Source organism: Ciconia boyciana, chromosome 1 (assembly GCF_034638445.1).
Source record: "Ciconia boyciana chromosome 1, ASM3463844v1, whole genome shotgun sequence".
Classification (NCBI taxonomy): domain Eukaryota; kingdom Metazoa; phylum Chordata; class Aves; order Ciconiiformes; family Ciconiidae; genus Ciconia; species Ciconia boyciana.
In genome coordinates, this window is record NC_132934.1 from 70,240,210 (window position 1) to 70,258,131 (window position 17,922).

At 38.5% G+C, this 17,922-nt stretch overlaps 1 protein-coding gene across 2 annotated transcripts in view; it reads left to right on the forward strand.

Moving 5' to 3' along the window:
• Nucleotides 1-17,922, forward strand: part of BCL2L13 (BCL2 like 13) — a 43,285-nt gene that overhangs the window by 1,226 nt on the left and 24,137 nt on the right. For both annotated transcript variants that reach the window (XR_012044254.1, XM_072873928.1), the window contains exons 2-4: nt 4,633-4,822; nt 14,495-14,605; nt 15,578-15,734. Coding sequence is in view for 1 of the 2 variants with exons in the window: in XM_072873928.1 (XP_072730029.1) it covers nt 4,702-4,822; nt 14,495-14,605; nt 15,578-15,734 (389 nt within the window). In the remaining variant the exon portion in view is untranslated. The remainder of the gene's footprint in view (nt 1-4,632; nt 4,823-14,494; nt 14,606-15,577; nt 15,735-17,922) is intronic.

The following is a 17,922-nucleotide window of genomic DNA, read 5'->3' on the forward strand; positions in this document are numbered from 1 at the left end:
ATTACATTTCCCTCTAAGGTCAACTAGAACCACTGCCCAGATAAACGGCTGTCATATTTTCCAGTATTTCTATCTGTTAAGTGCCACTAGTGGATCAGTAATGGATGCAATATTGATTAATTTCCAGTAGAACTGACATGTTTGAACTCAGTAGCTCTCAGTTTATTAAAAACAATCTCCTAGTCATACCATCATATATTCCTGGAAAAGTACTCTGAAGAATTTATCTTCCAACTTGATCGCGATCGGGCGCTTTGGAACGTCCTACCTGTTATGTGAAGTGTTTTCAGAGACGAACTGCTGCAAGGTTAAACTAGTCCACACATGCAAGTCTCATCCAAAATCCCCACACAAGCCTTCTGGTACAGTTGCAGAGCACTTGAATATTTTCCATCTTGTTGATACAGGGTGTGGTTTTGTAGACTGCAACTCCTTGAAATTCGGTGCATTTGGATAAAGAGCACCATATAAATGTAAGGCAGAGTGAACTGAGAGTGGTTACTTGTTGCAGAGATTGATATCAGGAGGATGACCCAAACCTGTGAACATATCAGTGGCACACTGCCCTAACAATGATTTGAACTCCAGTGCTACCATTTTGTTGCCTCGCTAAATCTCCCTGTCCGTACTTGGGTGAACACTTACTGACTGAGACCACACGTGCTTTGAAATAATTCTCCAGCAGCAGGAAGTATTCTGCTAGCATGGTGGTCTAGGATGATTAAGTTTGTAGCTGTTAAGTGAGGCCTGGTAACCTGGGCTGTAGCTGGGAACTGCATCCAGCCCTAAATTGACTCTGTTTTCAAGTGGGACTTAACTACGGTCATGGTGGCAGTGTTATTTGTAAAAGGAAGGCAATCTGTGACTGCACTGTTGTTTCTGTACCTGTGTTTTTAGTGCATTAGAAATCGGTAGCGATATTGGTCACCTACTGTTTTGTTGATAAATATGCAGCAAAATACTTTATAAGGCTACAGCTTTAAATGCAAAAGGCAAGTCTCTGACCTGCAACAGTCGAATAGATGCGCAGTAGATCCTGGTGGCAGCTGGGGCACTGTTCTTACAGGCAGTATCATAATGCTGTTGCATTTTGTCTTTTGACTGATGCACAGTAAACGTAGCTTGATGCACGCTAGGATTTTGCAGGTAAGGACTAAAACGTAGCAGAGCCTCATTGCTAGGGGATTATATTCACTGTGTTCATTGGTAGGCTTGTGTTGCCCGTTATCTAACGTATAACTCTTCTGTGGATTAGGATGTGACAGACTGCATGAGGAAATGTCAGTCTGACTGGAACTCCTGTTCTCAGGTCAGTTGAGCAGCTCAGCCCACGTTGAAACAAGTGACAGCAGGGTCGGAGGAGTAGCAAGCTAAGTAAGCTTCAACAGGTGTAGCCTTTTATTCTCCCAAGGGTGCAGGAATTGAGAAGAGTGAAATTTTTTGTAGGGATTAATTGATAATAATTTTGATCTCTTTAGCTTTTTAAGAGGAAGTATTCTTGCAGTGAATCTGTTACACCAGAAGTAACCCTCTTGCCCTTGCTTTGAGGCTTACACAGTCTGTATAATGCCTTATTTCCTTTGCTCCATTACATCTCCCATACAAGCCTTTGTCTTATTTTCTTAAACAGTTTCTGGACTCTCTTTCATTTTGCTCCTGTAGTGGAAAGCTCTCCTTCCTCTGGTCTGGTCTCTCAAGCTTGCATGTCCTTTTTTAATCCCACTCATTCCTGAAAAATGGCCTTTTCTGAGATATTTATGGTATCTGAGTCAATATTTCTCTATTTCCTTTTGTAAACAAAAACAGTCATTCACAATTCAAAATGAGTAATTCAGTTGCTGTGGGCTTCTCTCAAAGGAGGGCCAGTGATTCTGAAGTGCATTTCCAGTCTGACATTCTTTTATGTGAAGCTGAAGATATTTCTTCCATTCAAGTTCTTATCTCTCTCTTTTCATTTCAGCATAAAACTACCTCTCAGAATATATCAACCAAAGTGATTACTGTTTTTCATCCAAAGCTTTTTTTCTTTTTAATTCTTTTCCCAGGAAAACATTAACCACTATTTAAATAAGCTGTGGTCTGATTCTCTCCCCCTTTTTTTTTTCCCTCCTCCCTCCAGAGGTGCTGAGCTAAGCATGCTGAAATTTTTGTGAATTAGGCTTCACTGTTGCACGTGGATCTTTGTGCTGGTATGGAGTCTCATGCTTGTTTTGATCGACATTTTTTTTTCTTTCATTTTCTGCGTTGATTTGGAATTATATTTTGAAGAGTAATCTTTGTTATATATTCAGACTTGTTCTTTGATCCACAGCAGAGTGTCTGGATGTCTCTGGACCATCCATCAGACTGATTCTTTCAGGACAGATCAGGTTGTCTGGAAGGGCTCCCATTCACTGTGTAGGCGTTGCGAGAAGCGGGTTGGTTTCAGGACTGTGGATCTCTACTGAACAAACCAGAACTGAAACTTGCTGGGGAGCTTTTGCTTTTTGGTGAATGGCATCTTTCACACCTGGTGATGTGAACGTGTGATGTGGTGATGGCATCTGGAGATCTGGTCTGAAGAGCAGATCTATTGTTAAAGGATCCTAAAGTCTTCTAAGCAGTTATTTTTTCTGAATCTCCCTGCTTTATGAACATCTCAGTTTATGGAAGTGGATGAAGGGTAACTGCGTTGTGCAAATGCTGTGCTTATCCTCTGCTATAATTTCTTACATTTCTGAAGCATGATATGTTGCCTGTAGAGCACTCTGGGGTGGAAGAGGCAACATAAATGTAGGATTTTAGTGCTCCAAGGGAAGAGGGATGAGTGTTGTCTCAAAGTTTTGACATTGGTTCCTTCCTATGTAAATCTCTACTTCGGTTCAAGCCATAGCAAAGACTCAACCGAATCTTTCTGGTAAAGGATTTCAGGCATTTTGCAATACATGGCAAGAGGCAGAGCTTCCAGAGCATAGTCTTCATGAAAGAGTCCTCTCCTGTTTTCAGTACTGAATGAGTTTCAGAAACGAGAGTTGCTAAAGATTAACGAAAAAATGCTTAGCCAATTTTACACCAACTCTTTTCCTTTTGCAGCTTTTAGTTTGATGGATAATTTTTTCTTTGCCAAGCTACCTACTCACACGGTAACCATGCCACAGCACAGTTGTAGTTCTGTTTATCCTCAGTAACCAGTTGTACTGCTATTAATCTGAATTCCTTTCCAGAGAGGAGGGGGGTTAGAAGTTAGCCCAGACATCTTGCATAGCTAGACAGATTGATGCTTTTCTTTTGCTCTGTTTATTATTATTATTCTTATTCTTGAGGCTTCATTTGCAGATTGTGCTTTGGTTTGGGAACCTGGTTCCCACTCTCAGTCTCAAGGAGTTTCCAATGTCATCAGGAACCCTCTTGAGATGCTTCAACTCCTGTTGCGTGTAGATAGCATTTTTCTCATTAAAACTCCTTTAAGCTTTAAACTTAGTTTAAATATATCTTCTAAATGTAACTGTGCTCTCACACTAGTAAATTGTCTGGCTCCTTTGGTATCTGTTAAGTAGCTGTTCTGTAGCATGAACTTTTCTGCATGCCTTTCAGTTAGACATCTGTTCTGATGGCCAAGAGTGGACTACTGCTTGTTTGGGAATGACTCTTTGAAGTGATGGAGAGCTTAATTTTGAGACTTTATCTTAAAGCCCTAAATATTGTTATTTGATTCATCAAGTAGTTTGTGCGTTGGAAGTAGTTATCCAGACTGTTCCTAATATAAAAAGCTGAATGATGTTGATTAATCTGAAGCTTCCTTTCAATCTGTTGTATGGCTTTTTCCCCACTTCTATGTTGCCTTCTGAAATATTTTTTTTCCCCTTGTCCTTCATGGCCATTTTTAATTTCTCTCTACTTTAGTTTTTAAATGTTGGAAAAACTTCTTATTTGGATGTTTGACAAAACAAAGTAAAACAGGGAAGTTCTTTGGCCAGATGTTGCTGTTAGGTGTGGATTTCTGTTTTATAAGTATTAATGTCTGGGTGAGGAATCCAGGACACACAACCATCTGTTCTTCCAATCCCTACAATGAATGTGGAATTTCCTCTGTTGACCATATGTGTTCTATTGCTGTTGGAACAGTAAAATGAATTTGAGGCAATTGTGGTCACTTTTTCTGCATTAAAATGTTTAAGCATCATAATAGAGAATCTGAGAAAGCAGAGAATTGGGAAAATACTCATCAGAGGCTTAGGGGAAGAAAGACTCCTCAGAACCCGTCTTTTTTTACCTCAAATTGTAGTTAACTAAGTCTTCAGAATCCCTCAAAACCTCTTTGCATGTGTATTTTTGTGTGTGGTTGAGTTGGGAGGCATTAGGAAGCAGACACATGGTGAGGAACTGTTCATTCTGCTTTAATGTGAGAGTACGTATGCCAAGCAGGAGTGAGAAATGCTGCTGCTGGCAGCAGGCAGACAGGGCGCTGGACTGGGGCGCAGTTGGTTTTACTCTGCACGGTTCTTATTAAAATCAGAACGCATAGGATATCAGGGCAAAAACCTGGATATTACTTCACAATTGTTACATAATTCCTTGTTATGTATGAGTTCATGACCTGTTGCAGCCTTATAAAAAAACAAACAAACAAAACACTCTATTCTTTCCTTACAGTCTTCCTCAGTTACCCAGAGAAAACCCTACGTGCCCCATAAGAGCACTGCCGCATTGCAAGCCAACCCGATGGCGTCCTCTACTGCTGTGCCTGTAGGATTTCACTATGAAACAAAATACGTAGTTCTCAGCTACCTGGGACTTCTATCACAAGAGAAGCCACGGGAGCATCCTCCTCCTTCAACTCAAGGTAGTATTTGCATATTCATCTGTACCTATTTACATATGCAACTGTATTTGCAATTAGTTCTTCAGCTGTTAGTGCATGGATGCAGAATATTAGCCTGATGTTTAGTGTCATGCATCTTATTTTATTCATTTAAAATAATGGGAAGAGATGCTGATGGAAACAAAGCTGTGTTTAGATTACTGTTTTAATTTGAGCTATGCCAGGGCCGATTGGTGTTTATGAAGCAAACAAGTGGTTTTAGTAGCTGTCTTGAGGTTAGGAGGAATGGATATATATTATCTTTGTTGAGCCACCTTGAGAATTTGAGCCCATGCTTGCTTTTTTTGGGAGGCAAGTGGAAGTAAGTAGGGGTGAGGTAGCGTTTACTGGCATAAACTCTGAGCACTGACTTGAGCAATCTCATGTGCTAAATAGTTTTGCCCTATTATGTTAATGCTTCTGCTGTTGTCAGTCAGTGGTAGTGTAGAGATGTGAGGCTTAACCTGGCCTATGCTGCATCTATTTATTTGTTTATTTTTAAGAAGTCAAGGACTGCATGGAGTCAGATAGAGTCAGATGTTTCTTCCAGAACAGGTTTATGCATATAGGAGGTTAAATAAATAAATAGGAAGCAGAATAAAAGAAGTTTGATAGCTTGTGTTTCACATAAACCTAGGTAGTAAAACTTTCTTTATTTTGTGGTGGCAAGCACTTAAACAATGTTATTTGTCAAGATTGTTTTGGTCGCTTGTCACTTCTTAATGACGTTTCAGTCACTACTAGTTCCTGTAATTCAGAACTTATTCTGATGAAAGGCGTATTAAAAAAAAAAAGACAGTCTTCAGAATCTTTTTTGTTTTTGAACAAGCATTTAAGAATGAATACTCTGTCACGTACTGAACTTACCTGTCATGAAGTGAGAAATTCCTGAAAAGAAAAGATGGCATCAAAGTTATGACTGAAATTATTTTATCAGTTTGGCACTAAAGCATATAGCATATGCTGGTTATATTATATATCATTTATAAAATTAATCTTAGTGTGTTTAAGGTATATCTATTACTTCCACTTTGACTGCATCTGTGGTCCATGAAAGGAGAGGCACCTTAGTGCCAAGATGCTGTTTCATAAACCCCTTTGTTGGAAAATGTGCTTATTTTAGCAATAACATCTCATCCTGAATATCCCATCTGGGATAACTGGGCTATAACTGGAAATGTATTGGGTACATATGAAGCTACAATGTGGAAGAGTCTGCTTTGTTCTGTAAATGCAAGATTCAGAAAGGAAACTGTTAGTCTTAAAGCTTTTTTTTAATAATTTGTCTGTAGTTACCTATGAAATATTTGCAAATTGAGGGGAAACCTTTCAACTTATTACTGAAACCTCTAAGAAATATTTGAATCAAAGAGCAATATTAAAACTTTATAAAGAGGAAGCTACAAATGCTTAAGTAAAAATTTTGTAGTCAGTTGAGAGGACTTTTAAGCTCCTGAGTAAAGATAACTGTTGAGTCTACTTTTCAGATATTATTTAGATATGTTAGTTTGTGTGACAGCAGGCTGTAGTTAGATTTGCTATTAAAATACTCTAAAGCATTTATACTTTCCAAATCTGTTCTTTTATCCTTGTTGCTCTAAACCTTCCCTTCTAAACAGGAAATTCTCCTACATTTCCCCCACCCTCACTCCCAAAACCAGACAGTGACCACAGCTTCTCCTCTCCTGGTCATCTTTCACTGTAATTAGGTCTCTCTTTCAGTGTTTTTACTGCTTTCTGACCAAAGCCTCTGGATAAAATAATTTTCCCTTACTTTTAATCTGCCATGTTGTTTCTCACTCTGTTTTGTAGTGCCTTGGATGGACTTCAGGCTGTTATTGACCTAAGTGCAAACACTTTATCCTTCTGCTTCAGGATTTGTTTCATTATTTCCTAACTCACTTTTCCTCATGCTTTTCTGCTTTCCATGCTTCCAACAGCTTTCATTTGTCTGACAGTTACTTTTTAAAAATCCTTTCTCCTACTTCTTCTCTCATTGCTTGTAATTGAACAGTTGTTTCAGCTGCACTCCCAGGGTATGTGTGGTAACAGCTGTGTGTTTATTTTGAAGTACTGTATGCATCTTCTTTGAATATTAGGTAGTTTATATGTACCGTCTGTATCTCCTTGTTGTCTGGCACGTGGATGATGCCTACTTGCAGAGAGCTGTACCAAAGCACTCTGCTCTATATGCTCGATATTCTCCCCTAGGGAGACAGCGAGAGAAACAGCAGCCCATAATGGGTATTACCTGCACTGCCTAATGCACTGCTGGAAGGTAGCTGGGTATTACAGTAACAAGCGTGGTCTGAGAAACCTGGTTAGAACAAAAGAGATGTGAAAGCCAGTAAATGAGAATGAATAACTGTTGTGTAGAATCCCATCATGAGGAGGAAACTTCTGGTTTTTGGTAATGAAGACATATGAGGGATAATAACAGTATGACATTACACCGTGCTTGTCAGTGTGTTTTTCAAGCGCTGTCATCAACCGTTGATGCAATATCTTGACTTGATATTTCGTTCTTGACAATGAGAAGTTCCTTTCAGTGATGATTTTTGTGGTACTTTAAAACGTGGGTCAGTAGTCTTTCTATTCTTTATGGCTGAATGCTGTTAATTTATGAATTGAGAGGATTCTGATACAAAGTACCTGTCACTTAATCTTGTTTAGCTTTAATTTGGTTATTGTGCTGACAGGCCTTTTGTGGGAAACAACTGAAGCAATGATGTTTGGCTATTGCCTGTTACTATTTTAGTTGCAGAACACTTCTCTTTTTTTATGTGTTTCATTCATATGAGGTATTGACTCTGGTATATGGTACTTTCCCTTCATATATTTTTCTTGGATCCAAGCAAGTCCTTACTCTTTGTCTGATTTCTACATCATGTTACAATATAAGGGGAGTATCCAGAAAGGCGAGTTTTAGTTTGTCCTGGTAACATTAACCTCTTTCGTCTCCTTCGATATGGGAGAGTGAGTGACTCCTCCAGAGGGCGGTTCAGAGCAGGATCCTAATTACAGCCACCTTGTGTCACCCGCTGGAGGATCTGCTCTCTTTCCATTGCATGTATACAGAACATGGGGAAATAAGGCACACGAGGTGTCGTTAGTATTTCTGTACCTCCCTTGAGTCTTCTTCTACAGCAGTCTCCCAGATTTCAGTGAAGTTTCAACACTCCAGTTAAACTAGAGAATGTATCTGAAGGGTCAAAAAAACAACCAAAGAAGCGATCTTTCCCAACAGGAGCAGTACTATTTTATCTCTGCTAGAACTGGTAGGAGAAATTGAATGCTTTTGTCCATTCTCTTCCCTTTTCTCCTACGGTCATCTCCCATAAACCTGTGCTTTCCTGCATTTCATACTAGAGTTCTTTTCCTCATGTATGTTTTTTTGTTCCAAAAACTCAGATAAGAGTAAATCTCTAAGATGTTTGTTAGATTTCAAGTTAAAACTTCTCATTTTTTGAAACATAATATGCTTTACAAGACCGATGGTTTTCAGAGGGATTTTATTTAGTGAAGAGAAAACTCGGACAAATTACACAGAAAATTACCTCACTGTATTTCCTTTTGGATCTCTCAGTTGGTCTTGATTTTGTTGCAAGAAAGATGTCTTCAATTACAAGAGCTAGAAACACTTCTGGCTTCAAGCAAAGAAGGCCTGTCTAAGTCAACACCTGATTACTACTTTGAAATGTTTATTTAGATAGCTTCTCTTCAGTGCAGGGACTGAAGAGAGAACCATCCACAGTATTCCAGGGTTTTGAAGAAAAGACAGTTTTATTGGATAAACCAGTCTTTTAACATTACAGCTCTATAGTATTCTGTAGTGGATTTCAGTGTAGTATTCTGTAGTGGATTTCAGTGTCTCCAGAGGAAAATCCAGCAAACTTAACTGAGCAGTAGTTTGAGAGATTACTCCTATTACAGTTTTGGCAGAATAGTGATTCTGCATAGCACTCACTTCAGTTTATTTAAAGCAAAGTCCATTAGCAGTAAATTCTGTTACTTTTTGGTAGGTTTTCAGGTAGGTGAATAATAGAAATTGCTCAGATAAATCTGATAAAACACACACGGTAAGATATTATCTGCGTAAATTCCTGTGGTTTTAGGCAACGGATGAGTACAATTATTTAAAATGTGTGGAAGCTCTCAGTTATCTGTTGATTAGATTGTGGAGAGATGCTTCAGTATTTTTCCAGAACTCCTGTAGTATCTATAACTACTGGTTCATACACAGAAAATAAATATCAAGTATTGGAAAACATTTCTACATTTTTCCCCCTGAAGTTCATGCTCCTTATAGAAGCTTTCAGTCTGCTGTAGTTGTTAGTACTACTTACTTTCTAAGTGAGTCAAAGTACTTTGTTTTTGTGATTCAATATATTGGTATTATAAATGCTTCTCTGTGTTTCATCAAGGAGTAACTTTTAGTGTATTTCTGTTTTTTAGTCTACTTCCCCATAGTTTGACCCCATCCCATGACCCTGTGGCTATAACAAAGATTCTGAAGGAAAGTAGTTTTTCTGTGTTTTCCTTGACAGAATGAGAAATCTTAAATAATCTCTTAGCTCACATAGCGTCTAGAAGATTTATAATCAATGCCACTACTGCATGGTGGCATAGATTACTCAAGAGGTGAACAAGGTTTTGACAGTTTTACAGTTTCCCTGAGATGCATGCTATCCACAGTACTTTAATCCAATTATTGTGCACAATGTTCTTTTGACCATTTATCCTCTGTTTTGGAATTACTGTATGCAGTGCTGTATATAGTCAGTGATCAAGGCATTTTAGTGGTTTCCCACACGCATTTCTTACAGCTGAGCAGTGTTGAAGTAAGTTACTGGGAGAAATGGGTTTTAAGTTTATTTGTTCACTTGCTTCAGTTATAAGTGAACTCTGTTACACCTCAGGAAACACATGTATAGATAGGCAGAGATGGTCAGGTTTCATGCACTGTGGGTGAACTCAAGGCTCCTTAGTGGCCATCCCAAATCTAACAGTAGTACCTCCTTTATATGTTTTTGACCGGCACGGGTTGGATACCTGTTGTTGCAAGATTTTCTGTCATCAGGTGACACTTGGACTGGCTGTTGCAGAATATCTTGGTTTTCTTCGTACTCCATCCCTGTATCTTCACTTACCCTTCATAGTACCTACCATTGGTCTGTAGGAAATGAAGGAGTTTTTGAGGTGGTTTTAGCTTAGATGAATAACTCATTCCTTAGAAACTTTCCTCTTAGGGCAAAACATACCTATGTTGGCTGAAAAGTCACAGGCTGAAAAGGTACACATTGTAGGTCAGACCAATCTGGCTCGTGGTAACGAGGGAGCTATTTCCTGAACTGAGGCAAGGAAAAGGAGTTTTTGGGGTGTGACTTGGAGAAGTAAGAGGTGGTCCCTCCAGGAATATGAATTCCCACTTAATTAAGCCTCCTCTCTGCCCACAAAAAGAATTGACTGCTAGTTGGCAATGTCTGGTCTCTTTTTGGTTCTTAATATTTTGGACTTTTTTAGTTTCTTTTAAGCTGAGCCTTCTTATGGTTTGTAAAGAGCTTCTTTTAAACATTTCTCAAATCAAGGGCTACATCTATGTATGTACAGTCTGTTCTGGAGTTTGCTGGGGTAATGGATATACTTTTCATTAAAGGAAACATGAATATATTTATAAAGAGATTTTGTACATTTTTTTTTCACTTCTCAGTGCTTACAGAAATTTTAGACGCTCTCATTGTTTTAAAAAGTCTGAGATGTTAAATACTAGAATGATGCTGAAAGTAAATTTCTAAGTCAATGTTGACTGTACAGAAGTTAACATAGAGACCTAGGAGAACTTGAAAACAGAGATATTGGTAAATTAAAATTACAAGCATGAAAGGAAAAAAAATCGGGAGCAACCTGTGACATCAATGGCTTTCTTTTGCATTCACCCTGCATGCACTTGAACTAAAAAAGGCAAACAACTTTTCAGTCTCTCCTTATAGTCACTGTTGTGTCTTGTTAGCCATAGTTTGACACAAACACTGTAGAATCAGATGTGCAGGCTCTCTAGCTCTGATGAATGACTTCCCATCCCTTCTCCTCCTAGGATCAAACCTGGGGAACGGGTTGATCTTGTATTGTTACTAAACTTCTGGAACGGCCTTATCGGTGGAGTTTTACTGAAGTATTACATTTATTTAGTAGTCATAACACTGTCTGATTGTCAGTGATGCGGTGCTTGATGGACTTTTAGAATACATTTTCCCCTACTTTGCAGGTTACCTCCAAAAATACCTGAAAAACAAAATCTTAACACGAGCACACTTGTGCAAAAGGGAACATTTATTCTGTAAATAGAAAGTGCAGTGCACTAACTTCTTCGTGTCAGACTGTGTAACAGAAGTTTGCTGTGTCTTGGGTTGGGAAGAGGCCTTTCAGAGTCGGTTTACCAAAACCTCGTAATAGGCAAACCCATTTTTTCAGCACAGGAAAGCATTCAATGTTTATGGATCTTACAAGTACCATTTCTGGTGTGACTGTTTGCATTATTAAACAATGAAATATGTTCCCATCTACTAGAACCTATTTTTACTGTTTTATTCTACCTATTTGCAAACTGACTTGGAAGGAGAAAAAGATACTGCTCTCTTAGGACCTTTGCTGTTGGAATACACTGTTCTCCAACATCGGGTGCAATTTTTGTTGGTAGGGGTCAACATACAGGAGATGCAGAAAGCTGAAGTCCATTGATAATTAGGGGAATAAACAGTGCAAAGTCACTGGTCCGCGAGGGGTAGGTTTTTGATGTTTTGGCACGACTGAATAGTCAGGTGCTATTGGAATCAGCAGCTGCTGCAAAGTTGTGGGTGTTACGAGATGGAAACCATTGACTGCAGCACTGATTATCTAAACAGCTCTTTTGTACGCTGACAGCAATGGAATTTCTCTTCCTTCCATTTTCTGGGTGACTTATTATGAAGTATGACAGCTTGTCATGTGTGATCATCATCACATTAGACCCATGAGAATGGGTGCTCTTCTGAATACCCTCATCCCTTCCATATACAGGGTGAAGCACAGGTTAAAATAAGAGTTTGTACTTGTGTATACTTGTTGCGCTTGACTGTGCAGCAGTGGTTTGGTCATTCAAAGAGGCGACCTTAAAGGGACTGACAAGGCATTAGTGAGTGTCTGTTCATTAACCAAAAGGAGGAACAGTTTGCTCCTCTCTGGAATTTATTGTTCAGAGTGGCAAGGAGAGACTGTTTGAGAAGAGATTTAAGAAGCTAAATAAAGTCGTTCTGAACATGGTGATGATGATCTAACTGTGTGGTTAAGTAAAATGGAATTAAACTGACTATCTGTTGTTCCTTTAAACTATCCACATAAATAAATGTAAACATTTTACACTGACTTGTACATTGGTTTAGAAGATTTTTGTCTCATTTATCTATTGAGTGCTGAGTTTTTAAGCATTGGCACACATTCAGTGGGTTGATTCTGTGGATTTTTAACTTATTTTCAAATGTAGGAGACCTTGCAAGCTTATTGTCTAGTGTTTTTTTAAATACAGAAAATGCACAGTGTACTTCACTACACATTTGTGTGTGTTAACTGGTATTGTTGCTTTTATAGTTTTCACACACTCTAGTATGAAAACTAGTGATGTTGTGTGTCCATTATGGAGGAAAGGGGAAGGCGATACAACACTTTAAGTGAGTTTAAGCAGGTTTAAATAGAGATGAACCGAAGAAAATAGTCATTCGTAAGACCACCAAATTATGATTTAGTGTCTTCAAAACAGGAATGAAGAAAGAGATGCCAGAAAGCTACACTGGGTGTTGCAGGACTTAACCTGAAGATTTGGATGCGAAATATAAGTGATGACAAAGAAATGAAGTCAGAGGATACCAGCATTACAGATACAAATCCTTTCCCTTTTTATTTTCTTCAACTGAGTGAAGAACATCTGTAGAGTGGGACGATGTCTAGATGCCCAGGTAGAGCTGTAGGCAGTTGGTGTAGGTGCAGAGAGGGTGAGATAGGTTGGAGAGTCATCAGTATTTGGGTACATGAGTAAGAAACAGTGGACAGGGGCAACATTATCAGAAGGTTGGCCAGCAGATGGTGTTTAAATCATGGGCATGAGAGAACATGAAGTCCCCCCCAAAAATTCTAAGGAATATTCAGAAGTAGCAGAGCTAAGAAAATGTGTTTTGGGTAACCCAGTCACTGATATTGTTGAAAGTAGCAGAGTGCAGGGCTAATGGGGACTGATAATTGACCCAAAACTTGGGGAAGGAAATGGCTGGAAGGGGGATTACTTAGCAAAGGGAAGTTTTGTGGTCAATTTTACTTGCTTGTGTATTTATTTCAGGGGTAAGTTGATACAAAATTCACTTTTATATTCGTGTGGATATAACAGAGATCCATTTTTATCTCCAAGTAGGAGATTTTAAGGAATTGAAAGAAAGGAAGAAAATTTAAGTGGTAGGCTGTTGATTCAGTGATGTTTGGTGAAAATAAAACAGCTTAATGGAACAGTTTTTGCAGTGTGCTTTAAGAATGGAATTTGAAGACATGCTTGAAAGCAGACGGAAGAAATAAAGATGAGCAAACCCAAAGAAAAAGCAGCTAAATAGCAGGAGTTTTGGGCTGGAACTCTGTCCCAGACATCTAGTCTTTCCATTAGTACCTATCCCATAAAGCAATTACTTGAGTAGTTACCTTGCCGTATGGCCTTATATTGGAAAGGTTGACATTCAGCAGGCAGTTCCTTAAAGATTCAAATGTTTTAAATACCTTGACTTGTTTGGAAACAGTTTTGTGCCTCTCTTTTGCTACAGCATAATAATAAAGATGATTGAGAGCCTGTGTAATCCTGAATTATACGGCTGAAACAACTTGTTCCCAAATATCTAGAGTCAGCCCATGGAATATGTATTTGTGATCCCAAACCACGGCATGTGTTCTTCCGGGGATATGCAGCCATTTCAAATTCCTAAATGACTTGATTAGGAGATGAGAATTGACAATTGACTGACAATTGTGGGGTCCTTTTGCTTCTATTGTTACTTGTGACCCTGGTCTTAAATTATTTCATTGTGGCCTGTAGACTCCTCATGAACAACGAAATGATACACAGTTAATAGATTTTGTGACTCTTCATTGATGTCATTGCATAGTTGATCTGAGTATGTTTATAGATTTTGTAGGCATCAATATCAGTTTTATATTTTGCTACTAAAAATGAAGCTTATGCCTATGTCTGCTTTGTTTTGGTGTAGTTTGATAATGAGTGTATGAGTTTTAATGACTGGTTGTTTATGTGCCTTGGTTTGATTTTGGTCTTAAATTTAAGATAAGTTTGTTTTTAAAGCTGTTATGTATTCTGTTTGTGGCATTACAGTTCTAATTTTTTTATAAATATATATTCATATTTAAAGCACCTATTCTGTCTTGAATAGGCTTGGAAGTTTATGTGTTTCTGGGTTCATATAATAAAACTTTTGTAATAAGTGCCCTTAAGGGATCATACTTTTTATGTTGCTGTCTGAAATAGAACTTTCACCTTGAATTCCTTTATAGTTAATATTTCAATATCATGTTCCATTATCTACCTTATTTGAAATACTACATTTGAATAATTTCTCTGGTTTCTTTTAGGGACTCAACAACAGCTTATGGCACAACATGCTTCGGAGAAGGAGGCTTTGGAGAAGATTAAAATAGAAATTGAGGAGGAGCTAAAACATCTTGATGAAGAAATCTTGGAAGGTGCTCTTCAGCTTTTCCCATTTCAATCGATAATCTCTATGCCCTATAATGGTGGTTAATTTGTAACAGGTACTCTAGTTAAAGAGATTTTTGGACACATTGAATCTCTTTACCCTCCTCCCCCCACAAGATTTCTACACATTGTCACATGAAGTAAAATAGTTAAACGTTACCATTTGGAGCAGTGGAGTCTAGCCAAAGCAAACAATTGAATGACATTTAATAGGCTACTATAAATAATGAAGTGTAAGCAGCCCTTAAGCTGCTCCAGTTGATGACAGAAGTGAAATAATTCCTCAGCAGCTAACATTCAGGGGAGCGTGGACTTAAACCATCTGATTTCTCACTTCCACCAGGTTTATTTTTTGTGACATGCTTCGACCTATAGGTGTGGCTTTTATAGGACTCCCAGTAAGGGATGATTTGGAAACAATCTTTGCTTTGCATGTGTGTTGCAAATTGGAAATCTGAAGTAGAAAGGGTCTAGATCTGTTTACATTCATTCATACAGACCTTTCTTAGAAGTTTTAAACTGAGAAGAAAAAGGTTATATGGACAAAATATTATTTTAATAAATGATATTCTAGTACTGCTGCAGATATATCCATGTGTGGGCAAATTTTACCATGGAAAGAGGCTCTCCTGCTGCTCCATCAGGGTTGGCATCAGCTTAAAATTGAGAATACTTGCACATTCAGCTAACTTGCTGGTTAGAATGCAGTTGTGAAATAAGAGCTGGAGGGGAAATGTAGCTTAAAGTCATCTACAGCTTGTAAGTACCACTTCCAGAATATATTTGGAGCATACTTGTTTTACTACAATTTGTTCATAGCATGTTTTGACTATAGAGTTGTGATTTCTTCGTCCCTTATGTAAACTGTGTTAACTGATGAGATAAGAAACACATTGAACATGTGTTCAATGATGAGACTGAATCTCTTTTATTTTATTTTGTATACTTTTTTCTCTCAGCATTTACCACTACAGGATTTGACTGCCACACCTCCCCAGTGTTCAGTCCTGCCAATCCAGAGAGCTCAATAGAAGACTGCCTGGCTCATTTAGGGGAGAAAGTGTCCCAGGAATTGAAAGAACATCTGCACAAAGCACTGCAGAGCTTGCTTAGCAAGTGAGTTTCCATTTGCTTTTTCAAAGGGAAGGTGTTTCCTTTTGCATTGTGACTGCTGCTGAAATGCTAAAGATGGGAATACATTTTGTATTCCATTTCTTTCTTTTTCAATGTTCCTTTATCCGGCTGGTTTTTTGTTTTGTGTTGTAATGTGCGAATACTTCTTTGTGGTATTTGCTCTTTGCAGTAATCTAAGTTCTAAAATTTTTCTAAGCTTTTATCATTGAACTTCTGAGACTAATTCAGGTAGTTTGAGTGTCTGGTAAAACTAGCAGCTGCCAGTTGCCATTGCCAATTTCATGAATGCTGGGGTGTAGCCAGATTAACTTCTTTTACGTTATAGTTAAGAGTAGAGTTGAAGGTTTGTTTATAGTCTGGCTCAAGATGAGTGGGAGAGTTTCCCTGAAAGGACAGTAGTTAGATGCTTTATGACCACCATTCAAGCACACATCTGAAGCAAATGTGGGCCCCTGGGCTAACCTTGGTGCCCTAAGAGCTGTCCTGCCAGTTTAAGCTTACTGTTTAAATAGCACATTGTATTTGGCATGCTAGTATCTTGATTAATGTCTTTTGCAAATTGGTAAAATTGTTGTGGTTGCTTGTTTTTCTATTATAAATTACCAGCCTGATTTTAATGGATCCACATGAACTACTTCTGTCTGTTCTGAGTGACCTCCAGAATGTATTTGTAGAGAGCTGGAGTTGGAAGGTGCTATTTTAGAGACAGTTACATAAATGCAGTTGTGAAGGTAGCATTAGCAAATAGCTATCTGAGTCTATGTTTTGTGGATTGGTTTAAATAATATGGCTCGAAAGAAGCTGAGAATCTCTAGTACTACTCTTTCAGAGTTTGCGCAGCTGTTCATGAGCTGTTTGAACAAGGTACTGGAAGCTTAAATATCAGTGCCTAGTGTAAACTTTCTGATGCATGGGGTTTAAGCCTTCCATACCTGCATTGGAGAGGCATCTCATGCCCTCATGAAGGTAATACCCTTTATGGCAGACTTCTGGAAGATGATGAATTTGGAAGCCATTCCATCTGAACATCAGGAAACACCTTTTTACTGTGAGGGTGACTGAGCACTGGCACAGGTTGCCCAGAGGGATTGTGGAGTCTCAGTCCTTGGAGATATTCAAAAGCTGTCTGGGCATGGTCCTGGGAAGCCTGCTGTAGGAGACCCTGCTTGAGCAGGGAGGTTGGACAGGATGTTCTCCAGCAGTGCCTTCCAACCTCAACCATTCTGTGATTCCTTAACTAGCCCATCTATTCCTTAACTGGCTCCCTAGTCAACAACTAAGGGTTGACTTTTTATGACCAATATAATTTAAAACCAACTGTTCAAAGTCAGGTATGATGGGGCTTTGGGCAACCTGATGTAGTGAAAGATGTCCCTGCCCATAATCTTTAAAGGTCTGTTCTAATGCAAACCATCCTATGGTTCTATGACTCTGACCCGGATTTCACAGCAAAGGGCCATGTAACATCTGACCAGACAGATGAAGATGATTGTCTCTTTTTCCATGAGTCATCCAAGGGAAAAGTACACTCTGTCAACTCACCATTTAACTTTCAGAAACTAATATATATATATACTGTCTGCTTCTATATGCAGTTTTTATAGGGTCAAAAAGTCAGTTCAGTATTGTGTAAATGAACAATTATTTACCCACAGAAAAGAGTATGTGGGGTACAAGTTTCTCCTTAAGTGGCAAAAGATACGCTAGTGTGTTCCTCCAGAAATGGCAGAAGCTTATCTGCCTTTACAAGCCGGGCATTTGCCCCATGTGGCCTTAAAAACTTGTACTTATTATCTTCTGAAGAACTGAGGTTTTGATAAATACCTCAGTACACACTAAAAAAACAGACTGGCAACAAGTTGGACAATTAGCAGTAAGCCTTGGAACCCATCCTTTTTGTGTGTCTAAAATGGTAAATTGAAATAACAGCATTTTAAGTTTAAATGTCTTAAAGGTTGTAGATAATTGGCTGACTGTCTGACATGGAGGGGTCATAACTGGTGCACTCTACTTTGATTCTTTTTGGAGAGTTCCTGAGAAGACGTCTTTGTAAATAAGGTGGTTCTAGCTTGTTAGTAGCCTGATATTCTAGGCTTCTTGTGTTTTCTATGGGAAAATATTTGCATTCTCAGTATTTTTTTTATTTATATGCGTACATACATATATATAA